A 25,980-nucleotide genomic window follows, 5' to 3' on the forward strand; every position below is an offset into this window, starting at 1 on the left:
GACCTCTAATTTACAATTGGAATTCAATTAAAACAACTTAAATGTTAACAAAAGAAATCTACTTTATGTATAAAAATATTTGGAGAGCTTATGAAAATCACAGCTAGTCTCAATATTTGGAGTGTTCTTCCATTACCATTACTGTACATAACTTTACAGACATAATGAAGTTTGAGCTTTCTAGAGCACATGATTGTTATCTGATAACATTAATACTCACTGATGACTGTATCATTATCTTGTTGCTACTAAAATATGTAGTAGCAACTTAAATCATTTGTAAAGAGCAGCTTCTAAATTATTCTAGGAAAAGCCATACTCCTCAATACAGAGTATGAAAAGTTGTTTGTCCATTTTAGCTACTTTATTTCATATACAGAAAATCAAACTAACATACTAATATAGTATACATACTATGTTAACATGAAAAATTTTGTCCTTACAACAGAATGAAGTTTACAAATACAGAAAGTTAGAACATGCCCTCATCAAAAATATAACTAACTCCTGGAATTTAAGTATAACTGATGCCTAGAAATAAGAACCTCACCTAACTTACTGTAAATACTACTCTCATTGCCAAAAAAAACCTTACTTCTCAAGGTGAGTAAAACCACTGATCTCCTTGCAGATGACTCTGGCATTATTCCTTAACTGAGTTTCTTCATGGAGGGGGTCAAGTCCATGGTCCCTGTCTCGGGCAGGGAGGTGTACATGATGCGCATTCACTTCCTGAAAGAAGTTTCCTTATCTTTATTGGTAAAGGGCCAGGTGTTTAATTTACTACACCCTCCTGGTTTCAGATGAACAGGAAGGGAAATGCTAAATAATATGACAATTTGTCCAAAATTGCATTTTTCCTAACTATACAAACCTGAGGTCCTTTTACAATAGGAAGGTACTAGCGGCAGCTGGATAGGTCGTAAGCTTTCGAACAAGGGGTTCGGTAGTTAACTGCTTGTCCAACAGGCGCGCGTGCGCGACTGGGAGGTAAACAAATCACTTTTGCTTTTGGCCCAAGCAAAAATGACAATTTGTCCAAAATTGCATTTTTCCTAACTATACAAACCTGAGGTCCTTTTACACATAGTCCCACCTCATGCCACCCCTCACTGCAGTTTGTTCCGACACGCATACAAACCTTCGGTCCTTTACAATAGTACCTTCCTATTGTAAAAGGACCTCAGGTTTGTATAGTTAGGAAAAATGCAATTTTGGACAAATTGTCATTTTTGGACAAATTGTCATTTGTTCCGACACGGCATACAAACCTTCGGTCCTTTTACAATAGGAAGACTCACTTCTTGGTGGGAGGAATCTGAGTCTTTTGTGAACAGACTGGTGTTCGCCCAACCTTGGAAGCCTCCCTGGTCGTAAGAGCGAGGGAGGGATCCAAGCCTCTGTCCGATTGATCGGGGTGTGCACCGCAGGATCAATGGTCAGACCTCTGGACCGAGTACTAAGAGAGAGGCAAGCGTATCTCTTCGTACCAGCAATGTAAGAACTTGTTCCTGTACAGGAGCAAATATAAAGTCATGGGTTTGTCTCTTGTAGGCATCCACTTCCCCCCCCTTGTAGGAGGAAGTGGTGGATATTCTGCTCCTATCCCTAGTGAAAGGGATAGGATGGGACTCTGTCATATAGCTCACCTGCATCTCGTCCTCATCCAGCGTAGTGATGACCGTGGCCCTCTGCCCACAGGTAGAGGAGAGGAAAGATGGGAAGAGGGAGCCAGTCACTCACTCATTCACACATCCATCCGCACAGTCACACCAGGACTCGATGCTGTTTCAGCCTGCGAGGGTCTGGGTTAGCTACACACTTGTTGAGCAGCCACCACGGGTCCCAAGGAAAAGGTATCCAAGGACCTGTGGGCAATATCCCGAAGGTAGAAGGTGAAGGTAGTCTGGTTAGACCAGACACCTGCCTTCAGGACCTGCGCCACGGAGAAGTTCTTACGAAACGCCAACGAGGGGCCAATACTTCTGACTTCGTGAGCTCTCGGACGGGACGTACGATGGCGTCACTACCATCACCTCATACGCCCTCCTGATTGACCTCACGCAGGCCAGAATGAAAGAGTGTTCTTGGATACTTCTTTCTTGGTTACCCCGGTGCTAACGAAGAGGCGTCGACACTCAGGCCTGAGGTGTCGAGTTCTTCAGGTAGCGCCGTAGCGCCCTCACAGGACAAAGCAGCATCTCATCCGCATCATTATCGGTGAAGTTCATTAGGGAGGAATCGTGAAAGACTCGACCTGTCGTCAGGGACCGACGGTTTCTGAGTTCTTCGCAACGAAGTTCGGGACGAAATCGAGCGTCACAGATCCCCATCCCCCTGGGAGTGTCGTACATCATAGGAAAGACCATGAAGTTCCCCTACTCTCTTCGCCGATGCCAGGGCCAGCAAGAAGAGGGTCTTGAGGGTCAGATCCCTGTCTGACGACTCTCGAGTGGGCTCGAAGGGTCTTCGAGTCAAACTCCTAAGGACGAGAGTCACATCCCACGCAGGGGGCCTGAGTTCCCTGGGTGGGCAAGACCTTTCGAAGCTCCTCATAAGCAAGGAGATCTCGAACGAGTTCGAGATGTCCAATCCCCTCAGTTTCAGGACAAGTGCCAGGGAGGCTCTGTATCCTTTGACTGTGGGGACTGAGAGGAGCTTCTCTCGGCGAAGAAACACAAGGAAATCCGCTACCTGCTGAAGAGTGGCTCTGAGAGGAGATAGACCCCGTCTACGACACCAACCACAGAAGACGGCCCACTTCCCCTGGTACACAGCTGCAGAGGACTGACGGACGTTTCCAGCCATCTCTGTTGCTGCGCTACGAGAAAAGCCTCTCGTTCGCAAGAGATGGTGGATAACAGCCAGCCGTGAAGTCGTAGGGACTGGACTGCTTGGTGGTACCGCTCGACGTGTGGCTGGGCGAGAAGGTTGTGCCAAGGGGGAATCTCTCTCGGTTCTCCTGCGAGAAGAGCCAGCAGGTCCGGATACCAAATGGCGAGCCACCAGGATCATCCTGAGATTCAGGGTGACCAGAATACTCGCTGATCAACCTTGCGAATCAGGCTGAACGGGAAAGGCATAGGGCGAAGAGGTTGTCCCATCGGGTTGTTGAAGAGCGTCCTCTGCAGCTGCCCATGGGTCCGGCACGGCTGAGAAGAAAACCTGAAGCTTTCTGTTGTGCCGGGTGGTGAACAGATCCACGACTGGTCGCCCCCACAGGTCGAAGAGCCTTTCCGCCACGTCCTGGTGTAGAGACCACTCGGTCCCTATCACCTGATCCCGACGGCTGAGCGTGTCTGCTACTACATTCCTCTTCCCTGGAATGTAGCGTGCCGACAGCTCTATTGAGTGTGCCTCGGCCCACTCGTGCACCTGCCGAGTCAACTGGTACAACGGGAGAGACACTAGGACCCCCCTGTTTGTTGACGTAGGCCACTACCGTGGTGTTGTCGCACATCCAAACACCACTGAGTGTCCCATCAAGCGGTCCTGGAACTCTTGGAGAGCGCGAAACGCTGCCTTGAGTTCCAGTACATTGATGTGAAGGTGCTTGTCGTTCTCGTCCCACACTCCTGAAGTCAGCAACTCCTCCAGGTGTGCGCCCCATCTCTCGGTCGATGCGTCTGAGAACAGCTGCATGTCCGGGGGGGGTGGGGGGAGTGCGCAGAGGCACTCCTCTTAAGAGGTCCTGTCGTCCAGCCACCAGGCTAGGTCCTGCCTCACCTCTGGTGTCAGTGACACTGGAAAGCTTGGGGGATCCGTCGCCTGTGACCAACTCTCCTTTAGTCTCCACTGGAGAGACCGCAGGTGAAGACGCCCGTGAGTACTAACTTCTCGAGTGACGACAGGTGTCCGGTCACAACTTGCCATCGCTGAGCTACCTGTTCCTGCCGAGACAGGAACTGTTGGCTGCCTCCCTGAATCTGCTGATCCGCGAGTCTGCGGGGAAAGACTCGCCCTGCTGACCGTGTCGATCAGCATACCCAGGTACTTCATCCTCTGCTTGGGCTCGAGATCGGACTTCTCGAAGTTCACAACAATCCCCAGATCGCGACAGAACTCGAGTAGTTGATCCCTGTCCTGTAGCAACTGCGAGCGGGAGCTCGCCAGGACTAACCAATCGTCGAGATACCTCATCAGACGTATCCCGTGCGAATGGGCCAAAACCAGACACCAGATTGAACACTCGCGTGAACACCTGTGGGGCGGTTGAGAGACCGAAGCAAAGTGCCCTGAATTGGTACACCGTCCCGTCGAGGATGAAGCGGAGGTACTTTCTGGAGGACTGATGAATGGGTATTTGGAAATATGACAATTTGTCCAAAATTGCCTTTTTCCTACTATACAAACCTGGAGGTCCTTTTACAATAGGAAGGTACTAGCGGCAGCCTGGATAGGTCGTAAGCTTTCGAACAAGGGGTTCGGTAGTTAACTGCTTGTCCGACAGGCGCGCGCGCGCGACTGGGAGGTAAACAACAAATCTTTTTTAGCTTTTGGCTTTTTCCCAAGCAAAAACTGCAGAGTGAGGGTGGCATGAGGTGGGCTATGTGTAAAAGGACCTCAGGTTTGTATAGTTAGGAAAAATGCAATTTTGGACAAATTGTCATTTGTTCCGACACGGCATACAAACCTTCGGTCCTTTTACAATAGGAAGACTCACTTCTTGGTGGGAGGAATCTGAGTCTTTTGTGAACAGACTGGTGTTCGCCCAACCTTGGAAGTCTCCCTGGTCGTAAGAGCGAGGGAGGGATCCAAGCCTCTGTCCGATTGATCGGGGTGTGCACTGCAGGATCAATGGTCAGACCTCTGGACCGAGTACTAAGAGAGAGGCAAGCGTATCTCTTCGTACCAGCATGTAAGAACTTGTTCCTGTACAGGAGCAAATATAAAGTCATGGGTTTGACTCTTGTAGGCATCCACTTCCCCCCCCTTGTAGGAGGAAGTGGTGGATATTCTGCTCCTATCCCTAGTGAAAGAGATATGATGGGGCTCTGTCATATAGCTCACCTGCATCTCGTCCTCATCCAGCGTAGTGACGACCGTGGCCCTCTGCCCACAGGTAGAGGAGGAGGAAAAGATGGGAAGAGGGAGCCAGTCACTCACTCACTCACACATCCATCCACACAGTCACACCAGGACTCGATGCTGTTTCAGCCTGCGAGGGTCTGGGTTAGCTACACAACTTGTTGAGCAGCCACCACGGTCCCCAAGGAAAAGGTATCCAAGACCTGTGGGCAATATCCCGAAGGTAGGAAGGACGTAAAGGTAGTCTGGTTAGACCAGACACCTGCCTTCAGGACCTGCGCCACGGAGAAGTTCTTACGAAACGCCAACGAGGGGGCCAATACTTCTGACTTCGTGAGCTCTCGGACGGGACGTACGGATGTCGTCACTACCATCAGCCTCATACGCCCTCCTGATGACCCTCACGCAGCCAGAATGAAAGAGTGTTTCTTGGATACTTCTTTCTGTTACCCCGGTGCTAACGAAGAGGCGTCGACACTCAGGGCCTGAGGTGTTCGAGTTTTCTTCAGATAGCGCCGTAGCGCCCTCACAGGACAAAGCAGCATCTCATCCGCATCATATCGGTGAAGTCCATTAGGGAGGGAATCGTGAAGGACTCGAACCTGTCGTCAGGGACCGACGGTTTTCTGAGTCTTCGCAACGAAGTTCGGGACCGAAATCGAGCGTCACAGATCCCCATCCCCTGGAGTGTCGTACATCATAGGAAAGACCATGAAGTTCCCCTACTCTCTTCGCCGATGCCAGGGCCAGCAAGAAGAGGGTCTTGAGGGTCAGATCCCTGTCTGACGACTCTCGGAGTGGCTCGAACGGCGTTCGAGTCAAACTCCTAAGGACGAGTGTGATCCCACGCAGGGGGCCTGAGTTCCCTGGGTGGGCAAGACCTTTTCGAAGCTCCTCATAAGCAAGGAGATCTCGAACGAGTTCGAGATGTCCAATCCCCTCAGTTTCAGGACGAGAGCCAGGGCGGCTCTGTATCCTTTGACTGTGGGGACTGAGAGGAGCTTCTCTCGGCGAAGAAAAATGATATTGTTATTGTACAATAAAGTTTCATACATACTTACCTGGCAGATATATACTTAGCTATAGACTCCCGTCCGTCCCCGATAGAAATTCGAATTTCGCGGCACACGCTACAGGTAGGTAGGTCAGGTGATCTACCGGCCTGCCGCTGGGTGCAGGAATAGAACTATTACCTTCTAAGGACAGATTTTTCTCTTCCACCTGTCTCCTGAGGGGAGGCTGGGTGGGCCCATTCAATCGTATATATCTGCCAGGAGTAAGTATGTATGAAACTTTATTGTAACAAGTAACAATATCATTTTTCATAACATTTCACTTCCCTGTCAGATATTATACTTAGCTGATTGGCAACCTTTCTTTGGCGGTGGGTAAGAGAACAGCTAATTACTGATTAGACATGGTAAACAACATACGTTTGTAGGTAATAAATAAATAAAACCTTGGTTCCTATGTGTTTAGACGAAGGGTTGACCTCCTAGCTATTGCTAGGAGTCTGCTTCGTCTCAAGAGCCTCAGCGAGGATGTGACCTATGGCTAAGAGTTCTTGTAGATCTGTCCATGGGGTCTTATCCACTTACTTGACAGAATCTAATGGTTTATTTGTCAAAGGGGTCCTATCCACTTACATGACAAAACACCTATGCCTACTGGCATAATTAAGGAGCACAACACCGATCCCGATCACCTGATCCTAACACGAGGGTTTGTGCTTAATTTTGAAAAGAGCTATCCCCAAACTCATTTCAAATAACCCAAAGAAAATAGTTATTATGTTAAAAATAAAATTTTTTAACTCACTAGTTAAGGATCAGTTGTCGGCTCCCTATCCCAGCAACGTATCCGTAGACACGTAACCAAGAGAGAAAGGATCTCTCATAGGTCAACTTGACCTCCTTCGTGCAAAGAGAAGACAACACAGAGTTGCATCTCCCGTAAATTACAGCTAATATGTCTCTCACGACATATTGTTATGGAAAGAACAAGAATTGTTAAAAGCTCGCACTTCAAGCGCTTTTAATTCTCAGCTGTTTGAAGGAATCATCAAGTTACTTAAGAAGTGCTTTAGAGATCACACTTTGAAATTGATCTCTTCTGGATGAAGCCTAGAGCCTGGCTTGTGCCTGGCTGGCGCCTCGCGCCTCTGATGCCCTCGCGCTTGGCTGGCCGCATGTTGCTTGCCTGGCGCCTGGCTAGCGCCTTGCGCCTGCCTGGAGCCTGGCGCCTGGCTGACTTCTTCTCCCCACTTGCTGGAGCTTCGAGCTTGTTAAAGAGTCTCGAGGAAATTGGCGATGCCCACATCGGACACTTTTTCCGATTTATTTGCCTCTAGCGCATCTGCGCCAGGCTGGAGGCACGCTCCTTCTCCTCATCAGACCATGACAGTGTTTATTTGGACTGTCTTCCTCTGGCGTCTTTACGCCTGTTCTGGTATTTTGGCGCCTGATTGGCGCTACATTGTCCGAAAGTCCTTAACACCACAATCGTTTATCAGGAGACTGGAGAAGGGTGGAAGAAATTCTTTCACTTGAGCTTTGGTCTCTCCGGTAAGGGGAGGTGATTGTAATCAGCTACATCCAGTAGACGATAGGATATCTAACCGTACAGAGATAAGGTCTTCCTCCGAGGAGGGTCCTTCTTGAAATACTTCCGTGCTCACGAGATCTCTTCTTACATGTTGAAGGGGTGTCTCGTTGCAGAATCTTCCCTATCCTTGCCCGAGAAGGTAAGAAGCCTGGAAGTCGAAGGAGGACTCCGAGTTGAAATTGGGAGTACTCCTGATTTCTAGCTCTTTATTGTATCCCTCTGAACACCTTCTGGGAAGCATTTCGAGCCGTCATCGCATACCAAAGACTCTGTAGGCAAACGTTTGAACCATTCTACTGTAGATGAAAAACGTAAGTACTCTGCCTGGACAACGAAACCTCTATCTGAAAACATTGAATCAGGAATAGGGGGTTTCAGTTCTTTTGCTAGACATACTATGCTGGCAAGAACCCATTGTCTATGTCTCCATAGAATCTGATGCGAGATTCCAATGCTCAAAAAATTCACTTGTCTTCTTGGTCGTTTAGGACCCAGAGAAACAAAGAATTCCCTCATAAAAATTTCTCAAAGAAGTTTGATGAGGAGCAGTTTCCATCTTGTCGGAACATGGAATCTGTGGCCACAAAAAAGATCCCATTAGAAGACATGATATCCTATCTTGTCATATTAAGGTATATATCGAATAAGATCCTGAAGATCTTAATCCTCTGCTATCTCCAATTCCCTTTGTAGAGACAGAGTATAGCCTTTTACTGCGTTCTTTGATAGCAGTATATACAAGGTGATTCTTCCCTCTGAAAGGGAAGAAAAAACCGCTATGTGGTTCACAGAGGTATCGGAAGAGGACAGTTTCCTCATTCCCTCTAGCACGATCTGCAGCAATTCTATGTCTAGGCCATGACTATTGTCATCTACCTTGAAAAATCCTCTCATTTATGTCCACTTCTGGTCAGTCTGCATGCAGACAGACTCAGAGTGGAGAGGTTGTTAAGGTCCATTTAATAATAGATGCTGATAGAATATCGAGACTCTTGGAAAAGACTTCCAAAAACATGCTGTGAGAAGAACGTGACCTCTGTGAATCCAACCTCTCTGAAGCCAAAATGAGGCATAAAGTATTATCCTCTCTTTCTTTGACGCCCTTTATCTTAAATTCTGTAAAGAATTTATATTTATATTTATATTTAGGGGAAAAAAAAAAAAGACTATAGTATCTTCCCCTTTCTATAAAATAAAGATGGCGTATATTGCTACCTCTCTTGGTTCGAGGAAAAGGAAGCATTCTATAGGAAGCCTGTTCGTCTTCTACCTTGCTAAGAGATCTATGAAGAAGACTTTCCGCAGGTTCTCACAACTCTTTCCAATAAATGTTAGACATACATTAACAGTTATTATCGTCGATCGAGAAGGTTCTCACGGACATGCAAAATCTTGCATCGAACCTCTTTTTCCAAATAGGTTCTCTTTGTTAACGCGAACAGGAGCGAAAAAAGAGATTCTCGATGCTCTTTGCGATATGAGAGAGTCGTGGAATTGGCCTAAGTGATTAAATGGTAACGAAAATCAGGAACGAATCTTGCCGTTACCGAGCGTGCTGTCTGAGAGGCTACTGACTCAGGAAAATTATGTTAATAACTCGCTAAACGAGAAAATATCTTGGCTGGTGCTCTTGGCTCATTGTGCCAGTTGGCGCTTCAGACCGGCGCTTTCTTCTAATACTCTTTATGTTATGTACCAGAACATCTGTGCCTTTATGGTACACGACATCCTTACACATGTTAATTCCGTTTTTAGTAGGAAAAAACTCTTATATACGTAGTATATTCTATTCAGGGAAACCATTTCTGCCACGAAGAGAATGTTTCCCATTCCACTCATCCATCTTCTCTTGAGCAATATCTGATTCTAAAAGGTTGTGTGCGTTTCTCGAAAGACTTGACCATACCGTAGTCTTAAAGTGAATTCTCTACTACATCCATCTTCTCACTAAGCATGTATTCTAATAAGCCATGCTTTCGTAAGCATGAGAGCATTATATAATATAATGTTCTGCTGTGTTAGAATCCTTTAATAATGTTCCCTACGGTAAACAGCATTGAAAGGTTATAATATCTTTTTTATTGAAAACTTCTTAGGCAAAAGGCAGACATATTTTTATTTATGTTAGCTTAACTATCCCCTCCATTCGCGACTAAGTCCATGATTGTAGGGGGAATATACGGTTAACCATTCGATCCCTTGAGAGAGAGATGCAACCAACTGGTAATGACCGAGACCTGGATGGTACTGTATTGGCCTTACGCTTACAATGACAGCCCTGCCGTCTCGCTCGCTGCCTGGCTGCATTCATCGTGAGTTGCCAGTTACTTCATTTAATGAAGGAATATAATAAAATTATTCCCGAGCCTAAGGAAGCTCTCAATAATGCCAATTTAAGCCAAACCTTTGTTAAATACCGAAGCTGAGTAGGTATTGTCGTAACAAACTTTTTAAGCGAAGTCCTTACCAGGAAAATCCTGTAAGGATATAGATAATTTCGTAGCGAACCACAAAGGCAACTATGGTATGCGTATATGACTTGTCATTCAGCAGTCGTATGCAGCAAGTCTTCCTTCTACATTCTTTCCTCTCCGATGCGGAGAGAGAATGGAAATTTTGCCCTCTCCGTTCTTTTTCGTCATAAACACGAATTAGCATTAGTCGAAAGAGATCGCAATGAAAACTCTCGGATCGAAGAGAATCCCTCAAATTTTTATTCTCTTGGAGATAAGGCCGTATTCTACGCCTCTATTATCTGGAAGAGCCTCTAATCAATGAATGAGAGCTCGTACGAACCTTGTTCAATTTGCAAACGATTGCCACTCTTTCTGTAAAACAATGGTTGGTTGCATTACTTTAGAAGGAGGAAGATTTTAATATCGTCTTATTAGTAATGAACTAATTTTCAATAAAAAAAAGGTCGCTAAGGTCTTATAAACTGAGAGACCTGCTCCCTTATTGGCTTCCAATTCCGATCTATCTTCCATTTCCTGTCCATCAAGTTGGGAGAAGAATGAGCAACCGGAGGAGAGCGCCTCCTTCCGTAAGGTGAAGGGCTTTTAGCAGTACCGATTCTAACCTGACAAGGGCTACGGTCGCTTGTGCGACATCTTGAGTCCCTGCCAGGAGAAGGCCGATGTTGTTCTTTTACCCTAAGGCCCTCCTGACAAGGACGGTGGCCGCTTGTGCGACAACTTTCGTCCCTACCAGGAGAAGTCCTTATATGTCGTTCTCTTTTTTCATGATCAATTCCTTCCCGACAGGGGCTACGATCACCTGTGCGACACCTAGAGGCCCTGTCAGGGGAAAATTGATCTTGAGAAAAATCCCAAAGAGGAGCCTCCAAGTCCGCTTCAAATCCCGATAACTCATCCAAATTGTATTTTGGGTTGTACAAATCCTTGCGCCTGCTTTCAGGCGCTCTAGACGCTTTACGTCCTTCGGGCTTTGCAGGCGCCTTGCGTCTCCATTCGGACGCTTCAGGCGCTTTGCGCCTCGTTTCAGGCGCCTCAGGCTCTTTAGGCGCTTTGTTTTTCCTTTGAGGCGTTCTAGGCTCTCTAGGCGCCCTATGTTTTATATCAGGCGCTCTAGGCTCTCTAGGAGTTAAATATTTCCCTTTAGCCACTTCAGGCTTTTCAGGCGCGTTGCGCCTCATTCCTTTTACTTGAAGAGCTTTACGCCTCATTTCAGGCGCCCGAGGCGCCCGAGGCGCTCCAGGCGCCCCAGGCGCTCCAGGCGCCCCAGGCGCTCCAGGCGCTTCAGGCGCTCCAGGCGCCTCAGGCGCTTCAGGCGCCTCAGGCGCTTCAGGCGTTTCAGGCGCTTCATGTCCGAGGAGCTAGAAGCTTAAAAATTATATATGTATGTTTAATCATTAAACGAGATCCATAATTCATTCGATCAACATATATTCTTTAATATCTAATTCGTTCTTCTCAGAATAGATATATTTTCATATGTACCGATGAGGAATTTTGTTGAAATAACTCTTTCAAACCCCATGGGATAGAGCCTCCGTCTATTTGTACGGGGGACGAAAACAGGATAGGGCAATGCCTCTACCGCAACTGTTATCGAAAGATCTCTCTCTGAGGTTCCGATATCTACGACGAGATTATCTTGCATCTTCATTGAATCTACGCCGTTGAAACTTTCTTCTCCTTATCCGTCTAATAGGGGAACACATTACATTAGGACGCCTTTCCAATGGCGAACTTGGCAGTCTGGGACGTTCTACAGAACCTGCCGAGGGGGACGCCTGATCGGTGGGGATTCTCTGAAACCCCCCTGCGGTTGTCGACATTCCTTCTCCTCTGGGCTTGTGAGCTTGGAAGAGGTCTAGACCTGGGAGCGAGACAGAGCCGATCAGACGCACCCTCCATTGCAATGGGGGAACACTATATTCACTTCTTACCTTTTAAAAGCTTGCATTTGAGCTATCCATTTATCTTCAATTTGCATATATAATTTGTAGTTTCTGAGGAGTAAAAAGGTGATGAGGATGCAACAACTACTAGTACTGCTAACTACTCTAACTGCTCGTTAGCACAAACGCTATTAAGCTTATAAAGTAAGCGTATCTAGTTATATGCTTTTCTGACTTCCTAAAGTAGGAAATTAGAGTTTAATATTTCCCTTAATAAAGTTGTAACCTTTATTACATATAATAATGAATAAATATTAATAATTCTCTTTATGGCAAACTATGTGAGTGTCTACCGATGATTTCGGTAGTTTTCACTTAGTATTTTTTCTTCGAATTTCGAAGCGAAATTCATTAAAAGTTAATAAAAGCGTATGCCGAACCAAAGACCCAGTACTTCCCTGTAAAAGACAGCCCAGAAGATCGATGGCGATGAAACACGAAAATCAAATCAGGAGGAACCGTAAACGTATGTTTACAGTCCAACGATAGAGAAAAATCTGTCCTTAGAAGGTAATAGTTTTCCTATTCCCTGCCACCCAGCGGCAGGCCGGTAGATCACCTGACCTACCTACCTGTAGCGTGTGCCGCGAAATTCGAATTTCTATCGGGGACGACGGAGTCCTATAGCTAAGTATATATCTGACAGGGAAGTTGAATGTATGAAAACGATGGAAATCCGCTACCTGCTGAAGAGTGGCTCTGAGAGGAGATAGACCCCGTCTACGACACCAACCACAGAAGACGGCCCACTTCCCCTGGTACACAGCTGCAGAGGACTGACGGACGTTTCCAGCCATCTCTGTTGCTGCGCTACGAGAAAAGCCTCTCGTTCGCAAGAGATGGTGGATAACAGCCAGCCGTGAAGACGTAGGGACTGGACTGCTCGGTGGGTACCGCTCGACGTGTGGCTGGGCGAGAAGGTTGTGCCAAGGGGGAATCTCTCTCGGTTTCTCCATGCGAGAATGAGCCAGAACAGGTCCGGATACCAAATGGCCTGTGGCCATTTGGGAGCCACCAGGATCATCCTGAGATTCGGGGTGACCAGTGCTCGACTGATCACCTTGCGAATCAGGCTGAACGGGGGAAAGGCATAGACGAAGAGGTTGTCCCACGGGTGTTGAAGAGCGTCCTCTGCAGCTGCCCATGGGTCCGGCACGGCCGAGAAGAACACCTGGAGCTTCCTGTTGTGCCGGGTGGCGAACAGATCCACGACTGGTCGCCCCCACAGGTCGAAGAGCCTTTCCGCCACGTCCTGGTGTAGAGACCACTCGGTCCCTATCACCTGATCCCGACGGCTGAGCGTGTCTGCTACTACATTCCTCTTCCCTGGAATGTAGCGTGCCGACAGCTCTATTGAGTGTGCCCTCGGCCCACTCGTGCACCTGCCGAGTCAACTGGTACAACGGGAGAGACACTAGGCCCCCGTTTGTTGACGTAGGCCACTACCGTGTGTTGTCGCACATCAACACCACTGAGTGTCCCATCAAGCGGTCTTGGAACTCTTGGAGAGCGAGGAACGCTGCCTTGAGTTCCAGTACATTGATGTGAAGGTGCTTGTCGTTCTCGTCCCCACACTCCTGAAGTCAGCAACTCCTCCAGGTGTGCACCCCATCCCTCGGTCGATGCGTCTGAGAACAGCTGCATGTCCTGGGGGGGGAGTGCGCAGAGGGCACTCCTCTTAAGAGGTTCCTGTCGTCCAGCCACCAGGCTAGGTCCTGCCTCACCTCGGTGTCAGTGACACTGGAAAGCTTGGGGGATCCGTCGCCTGTGACCAACTCTCCTTTAGTCTCCACTGAAGAGACCGCAGGTGAAGACGCCCGTGAGGGACTAACTTCTCGAGTGACGACAGGTGTCCGATCACGACTTGCCATCGCTGAGCTACCTGTTCCTGCCGAGACAGGAACTGGTTGGCTGCCTCCCTGAATCTGCTGATCCGCGAGTCTGCGGGGAAGACTCGCCCTGCTACCCGTGTCGATCAGCATACCCAGGTACTTCATCCTCTGCTTGGGCTCGAGATCGGACTTTTCGAAGTTCACAACGATCCCCAGATTGCGACAGAACTCGAGCAGTCGATCCCTGTCCTGTAGCAACTGCGAGCGGGAGCTCGCCAGGACTAACCAATCGTCGAGATACCTCATCAGACGTATCCCGTGCGAATGGGCCCAAGCAGACACCAGAGTGAACACTCGCGTGAACACCTGTGGGGCGGTTGAGAGACCGAAGCAAAGTGCCCTGAAACTGGTACACCGTCCCGTCGAGGATGAAGCGGAGGTACTTTCTGGAGGACTGATGAATGGGTATTTGGAAATACGCATCCTTCAAGTCCACTGAAAGCATGAAATCGTTCTCCCCTGATGGAGTCGAGCACGGAACGTGCCGTCTCCATCGTGAACCGGGTCTGGCGAACAAACCGGTTCAAAGGAGAGAGATCTATCACCGGGCGCCAGCCTCCCGTAGACTTTTCCACCAGGAAGAGTCGACTGTAAAAGCCTGGTGACTGATCCGTGACGATTTCTACAGCTCTCTTGCTCAGCATGGTCTTGATCTCCTGTCTCAATGCTACGTCCTTCGATGACCCTGGAACGTACGACTGTTGTTGGACCGGGTTGGAGGTGAGGGGTGGCCGAGATTCGAAGGGTAATAGATATCCCTCCCGAAGGACATCTACAATCCAGGTCTCGGCGCCGTAGCGCTGCCAAGTTGCCCAATGGCTGGCCAGGCACCCCCCCCCCACTTCCGGCAGCAGGTGAGGGGAACGCCGTCCCTAGCGTTTCCCCCCTTTCTTCGACTTCTTCCCAGAGCCTCCACGGGAGGAGGAGGGCTGGGAGGAGGGCTGGTTACGGCTCCCCTTGGTAGAAAGTCGAAGAAGACAGAGTCTTTCCCCGGGCTTCGAACGCCGCTACCGTCTTAGCCACCGAGGAAGCGCTAGCCGAGCTCTTAGACTTGGCCGCAGTCCCGAGGCTGTCCCATAAGCCTTCGAGACTGCCTGGTGAACCAGACGGTCACTGTCGTCAGTGCGCCGTCTGTCCACCGCAGCGTCCACCATCTCTCCTGGGAAGAGAGATGTGGAACTCCGTAGAGGTCCGTTGCGAAGACCCAACGCCGCTTCACGCCCGGCCGCCCTGGAAACCCGAGTAAGGACAGCGTCCCTTCGTCGGAGAACCAGGTTGGCCCACAGGTTCACCGTCTGGTGGGCAAGGAAGGAGATGGCTCTTCCTCCAGACTGGCAAAGTCTCCTAAAGGCCGAGTCATCTTCGGGAGAAATTCCCCCGGAGTTGGCTGCGACCTTAGATACTGAGGGACCACAGATCTAGCCAGGAGACGGCCTGGAAAGCTGCCATGGCAGTAGATTCCAGGCCGAGTGCCTCTTGCTGCGAGAACCATAGGTTCTCGTCAGGAGCTCTGCAGAGACACACCCGGAGTCAGCCTGGCTACTCCGGGTTCACCGGGCTGTTTGGGCGGCATCGGATCCTCGGATGGCACGTAAAAACGCCGCTGTCGGCAGCAGAGGAGGTGGAATCAGCTTGCTCGACCTGCCAGACTTGAGAGAACCGTCTGTCCGGAGACAAGCGATTCTACCTGGTCCAGCTGAGTCTGCAAGCTCGGAACGCGGCAAACCCACCGTCGGTCTGGGTTCCCTCTTCGGGCCCCCGAACGACTCGAGCCGGGACATGGGCTCGGATGGTGGGAGCGGCGATCCTTCCCCGAGGTCGTTGTGCTGACGAATCAGCGCAATAACCTCGGCAAAGTTCCTCTGGATCTCAGGAGTAACTGCGTCCTGCGGAGTCGGACCATCCAGTCCCTCAAACAGGAGCATCTCCCGAGACCCTCCTCCCTCGGGGAGGAAACAGCGACAGACCCCTCTCGGTCTCCTCCAACCACCTGTGCGTACGACCTGGCTGGTCCGAGAACCGTGCCTGGTACGTATGACGACGTGGTGGGATCCTGAGGGGCGCACCCCTCACGATCACTCCTCAATACCTCGCCCCTCCCGGTGTAAACCCGAGGAGGTTGAAGGTATGGGAGAGGCAGACCTGACGCTCCCTCCTCGCTCGCTGGCAGAACCAGTGGGCTGGAAGGACTGCAGGCGATCGTCAACCCGCGGTGGCGATCGAGCTGCAGGCCTAGTCGAGCCGTCTCGCTGTGGAGAACGGCTGGACCGAGAAGCGCGGCCCCCGGTCTCGTGTGTCAGAGGACTGGTGCTGGTCGCCGTACCCGATCGCTCTCTGTGAGAGTGACGGTCAGGCGACCGGCGAGCTCCACTGTCACGGTGAGACCGGTGCGTATCCTCACGGCGCGTCACGTCGCTGGCACAGCCGTGGCTGGTGTCCGGCGAACGGGGGGACCTCTTCCCTTCCCAGCCCGTCAGCCCGTGGCCGGTCATGGATCGTCACGTCCGCCCGGGTAGCCAGCTGTCCTCGCCGCGATGAGCGAGAGCTGGTCTGGTGAGAGTCGCGTGAGCGGCTGTCACCATCTTCCGCTCCGTGCCGTGAACCTGACGCTGAGCTGGCTCAGAGTCTGGTTCCTAGCTACACGGTCGCTGTTAGGCGACCGTACACTCGGTACCTCTCGCGAACGAGAGGCCGAGACGGATCCTGCTGCCGTGGCCAAGAACCACTAACAGCAGGTGAGGAAGTGCCGGTGTTAGCCGGCACTCCTCTGGTCCCCCGTAGTCTTCTTCCTTGCGGAAAGAAGAGACGGGTCCTGCTCCCGAAGGAGCAGGGTGACCAGCGGAAGAACCCCCCGTCTCACCAGAGCGAGATGGGCCCTTAGAAGTTCCCGAAGGAGACTTCTTAGGGGGGGGGAGGCGACCTTCTTATTCTTCTTAGGCGGGGGAGCCTTAGAAGAAGAAGGGGAAGAGGCGGCAGACGACGACGACGACGAAGAAGACGATGACGACACCTTCCTCTCTTCTTCTTCTTCTTCGTCAACCTCCTCAGGACCGATGTCAGATCTGTCATCCAGGGCGGAGCCGGGGCTGCTGTTGCCGAAGCAACAGGGCCCGGACGCACCTGTCCGAACAGATCAGCATCGGAGCGTCGGAGCCAGGCACAGGAACAACGTCAGCAGGTGTAGGCATCGCAGGAACGGCAGTCGATACGGCAGGAGCAGGTACAGGAACGGCAGCAGTGGTCATCAACGTCACGTCCGTGAACAGCGGCTGGGCAGGTACGGCAGGCTGTGCAGGCGGTCCAGTTGGACGGACCAGCGGCACAGACATCCTTGGTACTGGTGGGAGGTCCAGGGGCGAGCTCTTCGGGCACACGAAGTCCGGTCGCGGCAGCACGGCAACCGGTGGCGGCATCACACTCCCCCGTGGTACGGCGACTGGCCCCTGCACCGATGTAGTTGGTGTTACAGAGACCGCGTGCGGGGTGTACCCCAGGTGAGGAGGTGAAGCGTAGCCAGGTGTTGTAAGGGTCGTGGTGGTGGTCGTAACCGTCGCATGCGTGACCGCCACGGAGCCAGCGAGATGGTAGAGCAGCCCCTGGACACTCGGCACGCCCTGCAGCCCCAACGATGCCCACACCTGTCCGAGGTCGTCCTTCGCGGCAACCGCACCTGAGGAAGCAAAAGTCGGGTGATTAGCAGGATCCTCTAACCCGCTCGCAGCGAAGACGAACGGATAGAGGACCCAGAGTACAACTCGACGTCAGGGTATCTAGCGCCCTCCTCCACACTCGACAAGTCGGGTGAGGAGAAGGACCTAGAAACCCCCCCCGAAGGGGAAGGCGCCAAACGTGGGAGCTGAGCGGGCGGCAGGAAAGAAGACGAAGTGTCCGTCACCAAAGGAGTTGCGGGAGAGCTTTCCGACGACTCCTTTGCAGGCCTTCGCTTCTTCCTGCCCTCATACAAAGTCCACTGCGCCTCCGACCAATTATTACACACTTCACAGGGCTCGGCTCGGGTGCATTCTCCCCCCGCCCCCGACACCGAGCGCACAAAATATGTGGGTCAATTTCCGGGAATGAGCGGAACTTTCCGCATTTGCGCCCTTCGGTACCCGGGCATAGTCTCCGTGGGGTAGCGAGGCGAGGAGATTCCATGATTGACCAAAATATCACAATTCAATGAATAAAGAGAAATGATTGTACTTACAATGATTCTTTCATACACAAACACAACCATATACTCAAGGAAAGCAACGACGATAAGCGGGCAGAGAGCGTCGAACACACACGTCTACTCGCTGTGAGGCCGAAAGCAAAAGTGATTTGTTTACCTCCCAGTCGCGCGCGCGCGCCTGTCGGACAAGCAGTTAACTACCGAACCCCTTGTTCGAAAGCTTACGACCTATCCAGCTGCCGCTAGTACCTTCCTATTGTAAAAGGACCGAAGGTTTGTATGCCGTGTCGGAACAAACGCATCCTTCAAGTCCACTGAAAGCATGAAATCGTTCTCCCTGATGGAGTCGAGCACGGAACGTGCCGTCTCCATCGTGAACCGGGTCTGGCGAACAAACCGATTCAGGGGAGAGAGATCTATCACCGGGCGCCAGCCTCCCGTAGACTTTTCCACCAGGAAGAGTCGACTGTAAAAGCCCGGTGACTGATCCGTGACGATTTCTACAGCTCTCTTGCTCAGCATGTCTTCATCTTCTGTCTCAATGCTACGTCCTTCGATGACCCTGGAATGTACGACTGCTGTTGGACCGGGTTTGGAGGTGAGGGGTGGCCGAGATTTTGAAGGGTAATAGATATCCCTCCCGAAGGACATCTACAATCCAGGTCTCGGCGCCGTAGCGCTGCCAAGTTGCCCAATGGCTGGCCAGGCACCCCCCCATTTCCGGCAGCAGGTGAGGGGGAACGCCGTCCCTAGCGTTTCCCCCCTTTCTTCGACTTCTTCCCAGAGCCTCCTCGGGAGAAGGAGGGCTGGTTACGGCTCCCCTTTGTCAGAAGTCGAAGAAGACAGAGTCTTTCCGTGGGGCTTCGACGCGACTACCGTCTTAGCCACCGTGGAAGCGCTAGCCGAGCTCTTTGGCTTGGCCGCGAGTTCGAGGCTGCCCAGAAGCCTTCGAACTGCCTGGTGTACCAGACGGTCACTGTCGTCAGTGTGCCGTCTGTCCACCGCAGCGTCCACCATCTCTCCTGGGAAGAGAGACGTGGAACTCCGTAACGGTCCGTTGCGAAGTCCCAATGCCGCTTCACGCCCAGCCGCCCTGGAAACTCGAGTAAGGACAGCGTCCCTACGTCGGAGAACCAGGTTGGCCCACAGGTTTACCGTCTGGTGGGCAAGGAAGGAGATGGCTCTTCCCCCAGACTGGCAAAGTCTCCTAAAGGCCGAGTCATCTTTGGGAGAAATTCCCCCGGAGTTGGCTGCGACCTTAGATACTGTGAGGGACCACAGATCTATCCAGGAGACGGCTGGAAAGCTGCCATGGCAGTGGATTCCAGGCCGAGTGCCTCTTGCTGCGAGAACCATAGGTTCTCTGACAGGAGCTGCTGCAGACACACACCCGGCGTTAGCCTGGCTAACTCCGGGTTCACCTGTTTGGGCGGCATCGGGTCCTCAGATGGCACGTAAAAACGCCGCTGTCGCAGCAGAGGAGGTGGAAGCAGCTTGCTCGACCTGCCAGACTTGAGAGAACTGTCTTGCCCGGAGACAAGAGATTCTACCTGGTCCAGCACTGAGTCGGCAAGCTCAGACCGCGGCAAACCCACCGTCGGTCTGGGTTCCCTCTTCGGGCCCCAGAACGACTCGAGCCGGGACGTGGGCTCGGATGGTGGGAGCGGCGATCCTTCCCCAAGGTCGTTGTGCTGACGAATCAGCGCAATTACCTCGGCAAAGTTCCTCTGAATCTCAGGAGTGACTGCATCCTGCGGAGTAGGACCATCCAGTCCCTCGAACAGGAGCAGCTCCCGAGATCCTCCCCCCTCGAGGGGGGGAACAGCGACAGACCCCTCTCGGTCTCCTCCAGCCACTTGTGCATACGACCTGGCCGGTCCGAGAACCGTGCCTGGTACGTAGGACGTCGTGGTGGGATCCTGAGGGGCGCACCCCTCACGATCACTCCTCAATACCTCGCTCCTCCCGGTGTAACCCGAGGAGGTTGAAGGTATGGGAGAGGCAGACCTGACGCTCCCTCCTCGCTCGCTGGCAGAACCAGCAGGCTTGGAGGGCTGCAGGCGATCGTCAACCCGCGGTGGCGATCGAGCTGCAGGCCTGGTCGAACCGTCTCGCTGTGGAGAACGGCTGGACTGAGCACAGCGGCCCCGGTCTCGCGTGTCAGAAGAGCTGGTGCTGGTGGCTGTACCCGATCGCTCTCTGTGAGAGTGACGGTCAGGCGACCGGCGAGCTCCGCTGTCACGGTGAGACCGGTGCGTATCCTCATGGCGCGTCACGTCGCTGGTACCAGCCGTGGCTGGTGCCAGCGAACGAGGGGATCCTCTTCCCAGCCTCAGCCCGTGGCCGGTCGTGGACCGTCACGTCAGCCCGGGTAGCCAGCTGGTCGCCGCGAGAGCGAGAGCTGGTCTGGTGAGAGTCGCGTGAGCGGCTGTCACCAGTCTTCCGCTCCGTGCCGTGAACCTGACGCTGAGCTGGCTCAGAGGTCTGGTTCCTAGCTGCACGGTCGCTGGTGGGCGACCGTACAATCGGTACCTCTCGCGAACGAGAGGCCGAGACGGATCCTGCTGCCGTGGTCGAACCACTAACAGCAGGCGAGGAAGTGCCGGTGTTAGCCGGCACCCCTCTGGTCCCCGTAGTCTTCTTCCTTGCGGAAGAAGAGACGGGTCCTGCCCCCGAAGGAGCAGGGTGACCAGCGGAAGAACCCCCCGTCTCACCGGAGCGAGACAGGCTCTTAGAAGCTCCCGAAGGAGACTTCCTGGGGGGGAGGAGGCGACCTTCTTCTTCTTAGGCTGTGGAGCCTTAGAAGATGAAGGGGGAGAGGCGGCAGACGACGACGACGACGAAGAAGACGACGACACCTTCCTCCTCTTCCTCTTCTTCTTCGTCAGCTTCCTCAGGACCGATGTCAGATCTGTCATCCAGGGCGGAGCCGGGGCTGCTGTTGCCGAAGCAACAGGGCCCGGACGCACCTGTCCGAACAGATCGGCATCGGGAGCAGCGGCGCCACGAACAGGAACAACGTCAGCAGGTGCAGGCATCACAGGAACAGCAGTGGAGACGGCAGGAACAGATACAGGAAACGGCAGCAGTGGTCGGCAAGGCACATCACGTCCGTGAAACAGCGGCTGGCAGGTACGGCAGGTACGGCAGGCTGTTACAGGCAGACCAGGTGGACGGACCAGCGGCACAGACATCCTAGGTACTGGTGGGAGGTCCAGGGGCGAGCTCTTCGGGCACACGAAGTCCGGTCGAGGCAGCACGGCAAACCCAGGCGGCGGCATCACACTCCCCCGTGGTACGGCGATTGGCCCCTGCACCGATGTAGTTGTAGTTGGTGTAACAGAGACCGCGTGCGGGGTGTACACCAGGTGAGGAGGTGAAGCATAGCCAGGAGTTGACAGGGTCGTGGTAGTGGTCGTCACCGTAGCGTGTGTGACCGCCACAGAGCCAGCGAGATGGTAGAGCAGCCCCTGGACACTCGGCACGCCCTGCAGCAGAACCCAACGATGCCCACACCTGTCCGAGGTCGTCCTTCGCGGCAACAGCAACCTGAGGAAGCAAAGGGTCGGGGTGATTAGCAGGATCCTACTCCCGTCCGTGCGATGTAGACGAACAATTAGAGGACCCAGAATACAACTCAACGTCGGGGTATCTCGCGCCCTCCTCCACACTCGACAGATCGGGTGAGGAGAAGGACCTAGAAACCCCCCCCGAAGGGGAAGGCGCCAGACGTGGGAGCTGAGCGGGCGGCAGGAAAGAGGACGAAGTGTCCGTAACCAAAGGAGTCGCGGGAGAGCTTTCCGACGACTCCTTTGCAGGCCTTCGCTTCTTCCTACCTTCGTACAAGCCCCACTGCCCCTCCGACCATGACATACATACTTCGCAGGGCTCGGCTCGGGTACATTCGCGGCCCCGACACCGAGCGCACAAAATATGGGGATCAATTTCTGGGAAGGAGCGGAACTTACCGCATTTACGCCCTTCGGTACCCGGGCACAATCTCCGGAGGGTAGCGGGGCGTGGAGACTCCATAATTGATCAGATTAATTATCAAGATGATGAAAAAGGGAATGATTGTACTTACAATGTTCACTCAAACACAAACACAACCATACAACCAAGGGAAAGCAAAACGACGAGAAGCGGGCAGAGAGCGTAGAACACACACGTCCACAATCTCTGTGAGGCCGAAAGCAAAAGTGATTTGTTTACCTCCCAGTCGCGCGCGCCTGTCGGACAAGCAGTTAACTACCGAACCCCTTGTTCGAAAGCTTACGACCTATCCAGCTGCCGCTAGTACCTTCCTATTGTAAAAGGACCGAAGGTTTGTATGCCGTGTCGGAACAAGTTAAACTTACTGTGTTTAGGGATTACACAAGGCCCTTATGAAGTATTCACAGTTGTTCTTAAACTATCAGAACAACAATTCACAATTGAACACTTTTGCTATACAAGCTTGCTTTGAATGCCTGTGCTAAGGCCAATGGGACAAGCAACCTAATACGTACCCTCATGCTACCCTGAAGACGACCAATGAAAAGGACTGAAGATAACACATTGAAGGATGGAAGATGGTAAGTCTAGGGAAACATAAGAAAGATGATAAAGGATTCTTGACTGTATACCAAATAAATGCAAGAACTACATATACTGGTAACAAACTATGTAAATGAATTTTCATTTAATACAGCCTCTATACTACATATATATTTACTGTCAAAATTTGGAACACAGGCCTATATATACCAGACAATCAAAATTAAATCCTCTCCATCAAATTAAGGTCACGTCTAATTTTGGTTTTCGTTATAAAAGGTTTGAGTTCTTGTTAATTTATTACTGGTAAAGTTGCTACACAACATCTAATATTACTTTCAACAAACAGCTATGTATGACAGTTTTACCAGTGCGATTTGTTTGTTGCGAGCTCTAATTAATCCCACTTAACTCACAAGGTGCGGCGCGGCTCTAAAATAGACGCTTTATATGCCGCGTAAGGACGACGTCGATATTATTGATGCTTTATTTTTTAATATCGCGGTTAATTTAGCCCCTCCCCTTAGCTCTGTTTCAGTGATGTCAACAGTCTCATCAGCCATTCAGCTCACTCTTGGACATAAAAGATGCCAGATTTCTCTTAATCATAGGTATCAAAATAGCATAATTGTAAATCTTCCGTCAGCCCCGGAGGGTGGGACCAAGGAGGCTTTCATATCTTGAATTTACAATGTTCGAAAATTTATATAAATCTTTGTTTATATTGTAATTTTGGTGATAATGGCTTTTGATGATGATGCTTCTTCTTTTCCATCAAATACTAATATAGAGACAGATAATTATAGCAACAGTGACAATGGTAATATTGGTTTAAAAGTTAGTTTGCATATGTCTGTTAACATACACACACATATACACCAATTCAACCAATTAATAACTGCTGTGTATATATTTTCCAATTTTATAAGTGTTTCTTGAATAGCTAAGGAGTAATATTGTCATGATAAAAATGTTAAATTATCTCAGAAAATATGGTATAAAGCATTCCAAAACTAAAATGCATTTTTTGAAAAGAAAGTTTTCTTTCCAAAATATATTCTTTTTAAATAGTTTTCTAAATATCTTGTATTTAATTTTTTATTATTAATCTGCAAAACAAGGATAATACAACCATGAATAACATTAGGTGATAAGTTAAAAAATGAGCAAGGAAATATTGGTTCCATTACTGATGTTGCTAAGGCATAATATTGCCATTGTCTTTTGGTAGCAACCCCCTAGCACCTCTTGGGTTAAAATACCAATTCTTCTGGATACTACATCAGTGTAATTACCCAAAACAGTTGGCTAGTACAGTTGGTAACATGCTAGTCTTGTAATCTTGCGGGCCGGCATTCGCCTCCAGTCAGGGGTATAAAAGTCAGGCTGTCTACCAGTGGTTACCACCATGAGTGACTTCATGGTAGGGAGTTGGAGTTACCTAGCTGACGTCCACCTACGAAGCAATAGCTTGGGGGAGGACTGAAACTAACAACTTTGACTTTGACTTTTGACATTAGAATATGAGATAAGGTCTTACCTCTTCCAAATTTGGATAGCAAAATGTTAGACTGTTTTCGGCATCAAAAACCACTAAGTTGTTCCTTTCCACACCAACTGGACGGAGAATAAGCTGTAATGATGAAACCTGAAAAGATGAAACAGAGTAGAATCAGATTGGCAACAGCCACAACTAAAAACTAAAACACTAGAATGATTTCAGAATTAATGTGTAAAAAGAAAGTGGTGTGCATAGGATTGATTCAATAAATTTGTACCTTCGAGCTGTACTTTCCAACCTTAAAACTGTGCTGGGTGCAATGCTAAGGGAGGGGAGAGGGGGAAAAGGGAAGCATCCTTACCAAATAGAATCCAGTGCAAGATTAGGCAGGATTAACCTCCTAATTTTAAGTTGTATGACTTATGCCATTGAAGGTCCAGTTAGGATGAGGGTTAGCCTATTAGGGACACACTCAAGAAGGGGCAGAGCCCCTAGGCCATTCGGGTAGGTACTGGCTCAAAGGCTTCGGCTAGATTAGGTTAGGATGCTTCCACATAAATAATTACGTTCCTTACTGCACTGTAAGTCAGATTTGGTAAGGACAAGGGGTTTACTACATCTGAGGCAAGGCATTCTGGTCAAGAACAACCCAGCATCCCAGGTAAGCTGAGGGTGCATCTAGCCTACCTCTTTAAGAGGCTTTTCTTAACTGCTATTGATCAGACTTGAACAATTTAGCCTAGTATTGGTACATCTAACTCATTAATCGTTTAAATGCTCACCTTGTGGTTTATGAATTTTTGAAGTTTCAAGTTTGTGCAATTTACTAGGCTAGCTAGGTAGTTTTGTTTTCTCACGCAATTTCTAATTGGAGTTCCCCATAGACTACTAGTATCTGTTAGCTATAGGCTACTTAATGGACAATAGCAGGCTACATGAATGCTTAGGGCTTTACCTCTTTAAAAAATATTTTTCATATTAATCTTCGAGTAGTACCATGTCAACCTTTACTATTAACTCAAGACAGTTACTACCTACCTACTAGCTATCTAAAACTGACAGGAATTGGTTAGGTAGTTACCAACTTCTCTGCTTCTGCACAACTAAACTAAAGTCACGACAAAATACAAATTAAATTAGCTTTCCCTATTATAGTAAACAAAAACATAAATGAACTTCAAACTTCAAGTCTTACTTCATAGAGGTGGATAATAAGCCACACAGGCACAAAATAGATCTTCAATTGCATATTACAATTAACTAAAGAACAAAAACGACTCTTATGTTTACTCGCTCGTTTGTTCTCAGCACAACTGCACCCAAGGAACCTGAAGTTAGAGGCTGACAACGGCATTTTAATTTTTAATCTAATTTGTATTCCTTTCATCAAATAAAGAAATGTAACGAAAATATGGAAAAGAGAAAGAAATATGCTAGAACATAACTAGATATACTGGGAGAAATGGTTTAAATAAATGCAATAAAAGAAGTCGGCTGTTTGTATTGTTCTCCTTTGCCTTTAGATACTGTTACATAAATGTCTAGGAAGAATATAGAAGACGGAAATGGGAGACTAAAATAGAACGTTAATCATACCTCTGAAAATAAGTCGATCAGCGCAAAAGTGTCAGTAAATTTCTTTTATGGACTCTTTTTCAGATTTTGGGGTTTGTCGCAATGGCGCTGGTTCTTATGGCCAAGGGTCGAGGTAATGGCTATAAAACTGCGCCTCTTAGTCGTATGAGGTATTTTTATTTGTTAAGCTCTTTCTTTAATTCTATCTTGTCTTTTTCTCCACATCTAATTTAAGGTATCTTTTTGT

General features: G+C 50.1%; 1 protein-coding gene across 2 annotated transcripts in view; it reads right to left on the reverse strand.

The window, feature by feature from the left end:
* LOC135202965 (uncharacterized) overlaps positions 1-25,481 on the reverse strand; it is a 75,241-nt gene extending 49,760 nt beyond the window's left edge. The window contains exons 1-3 of one of the 2 annotated variants that reach the window (XM_064232481.1): positions 25,354-25,481; positions 24,198-24,305; positions 596-732 (exon numbers count right to left, since the gene is read on the reverse strand). In XM_064232481.1, the coding sequence (XP_064088551.1) occupies positions 596-732; positions 24,198-24,305; positions 25,354-25,407 (299 nt within the window). In that variant the 5' untranslated portion in view covers positions 25,408-25,481. The remainder of the gene's footprint in view (positions 1-595; positions 733-24,197; positions 24,306-25,353) is intronic. The other variant, XM_064232482.1, reaches the window with a different exon arrangement.
* Positions 25,482-25,980: the final 499 nt, after the last annotated feature.

The sequence above is a fragment of the Macrobrachium nipponense genome, chromosome 33 (assembly GCF_015104395.2).
Source record: "Macrobrachium nipponense isolate FS-2020 chromosome 33, ASM1510439v2, whole genome shotgun sequence".
Taxonomy (NCBI): domain Eukaryota; kingdom Metazoa; phylum Arthropoda; class Malacostraca; order Decapoda; family Palaemonidae; genus Macrobrachium; species Macrobrachium nipponense.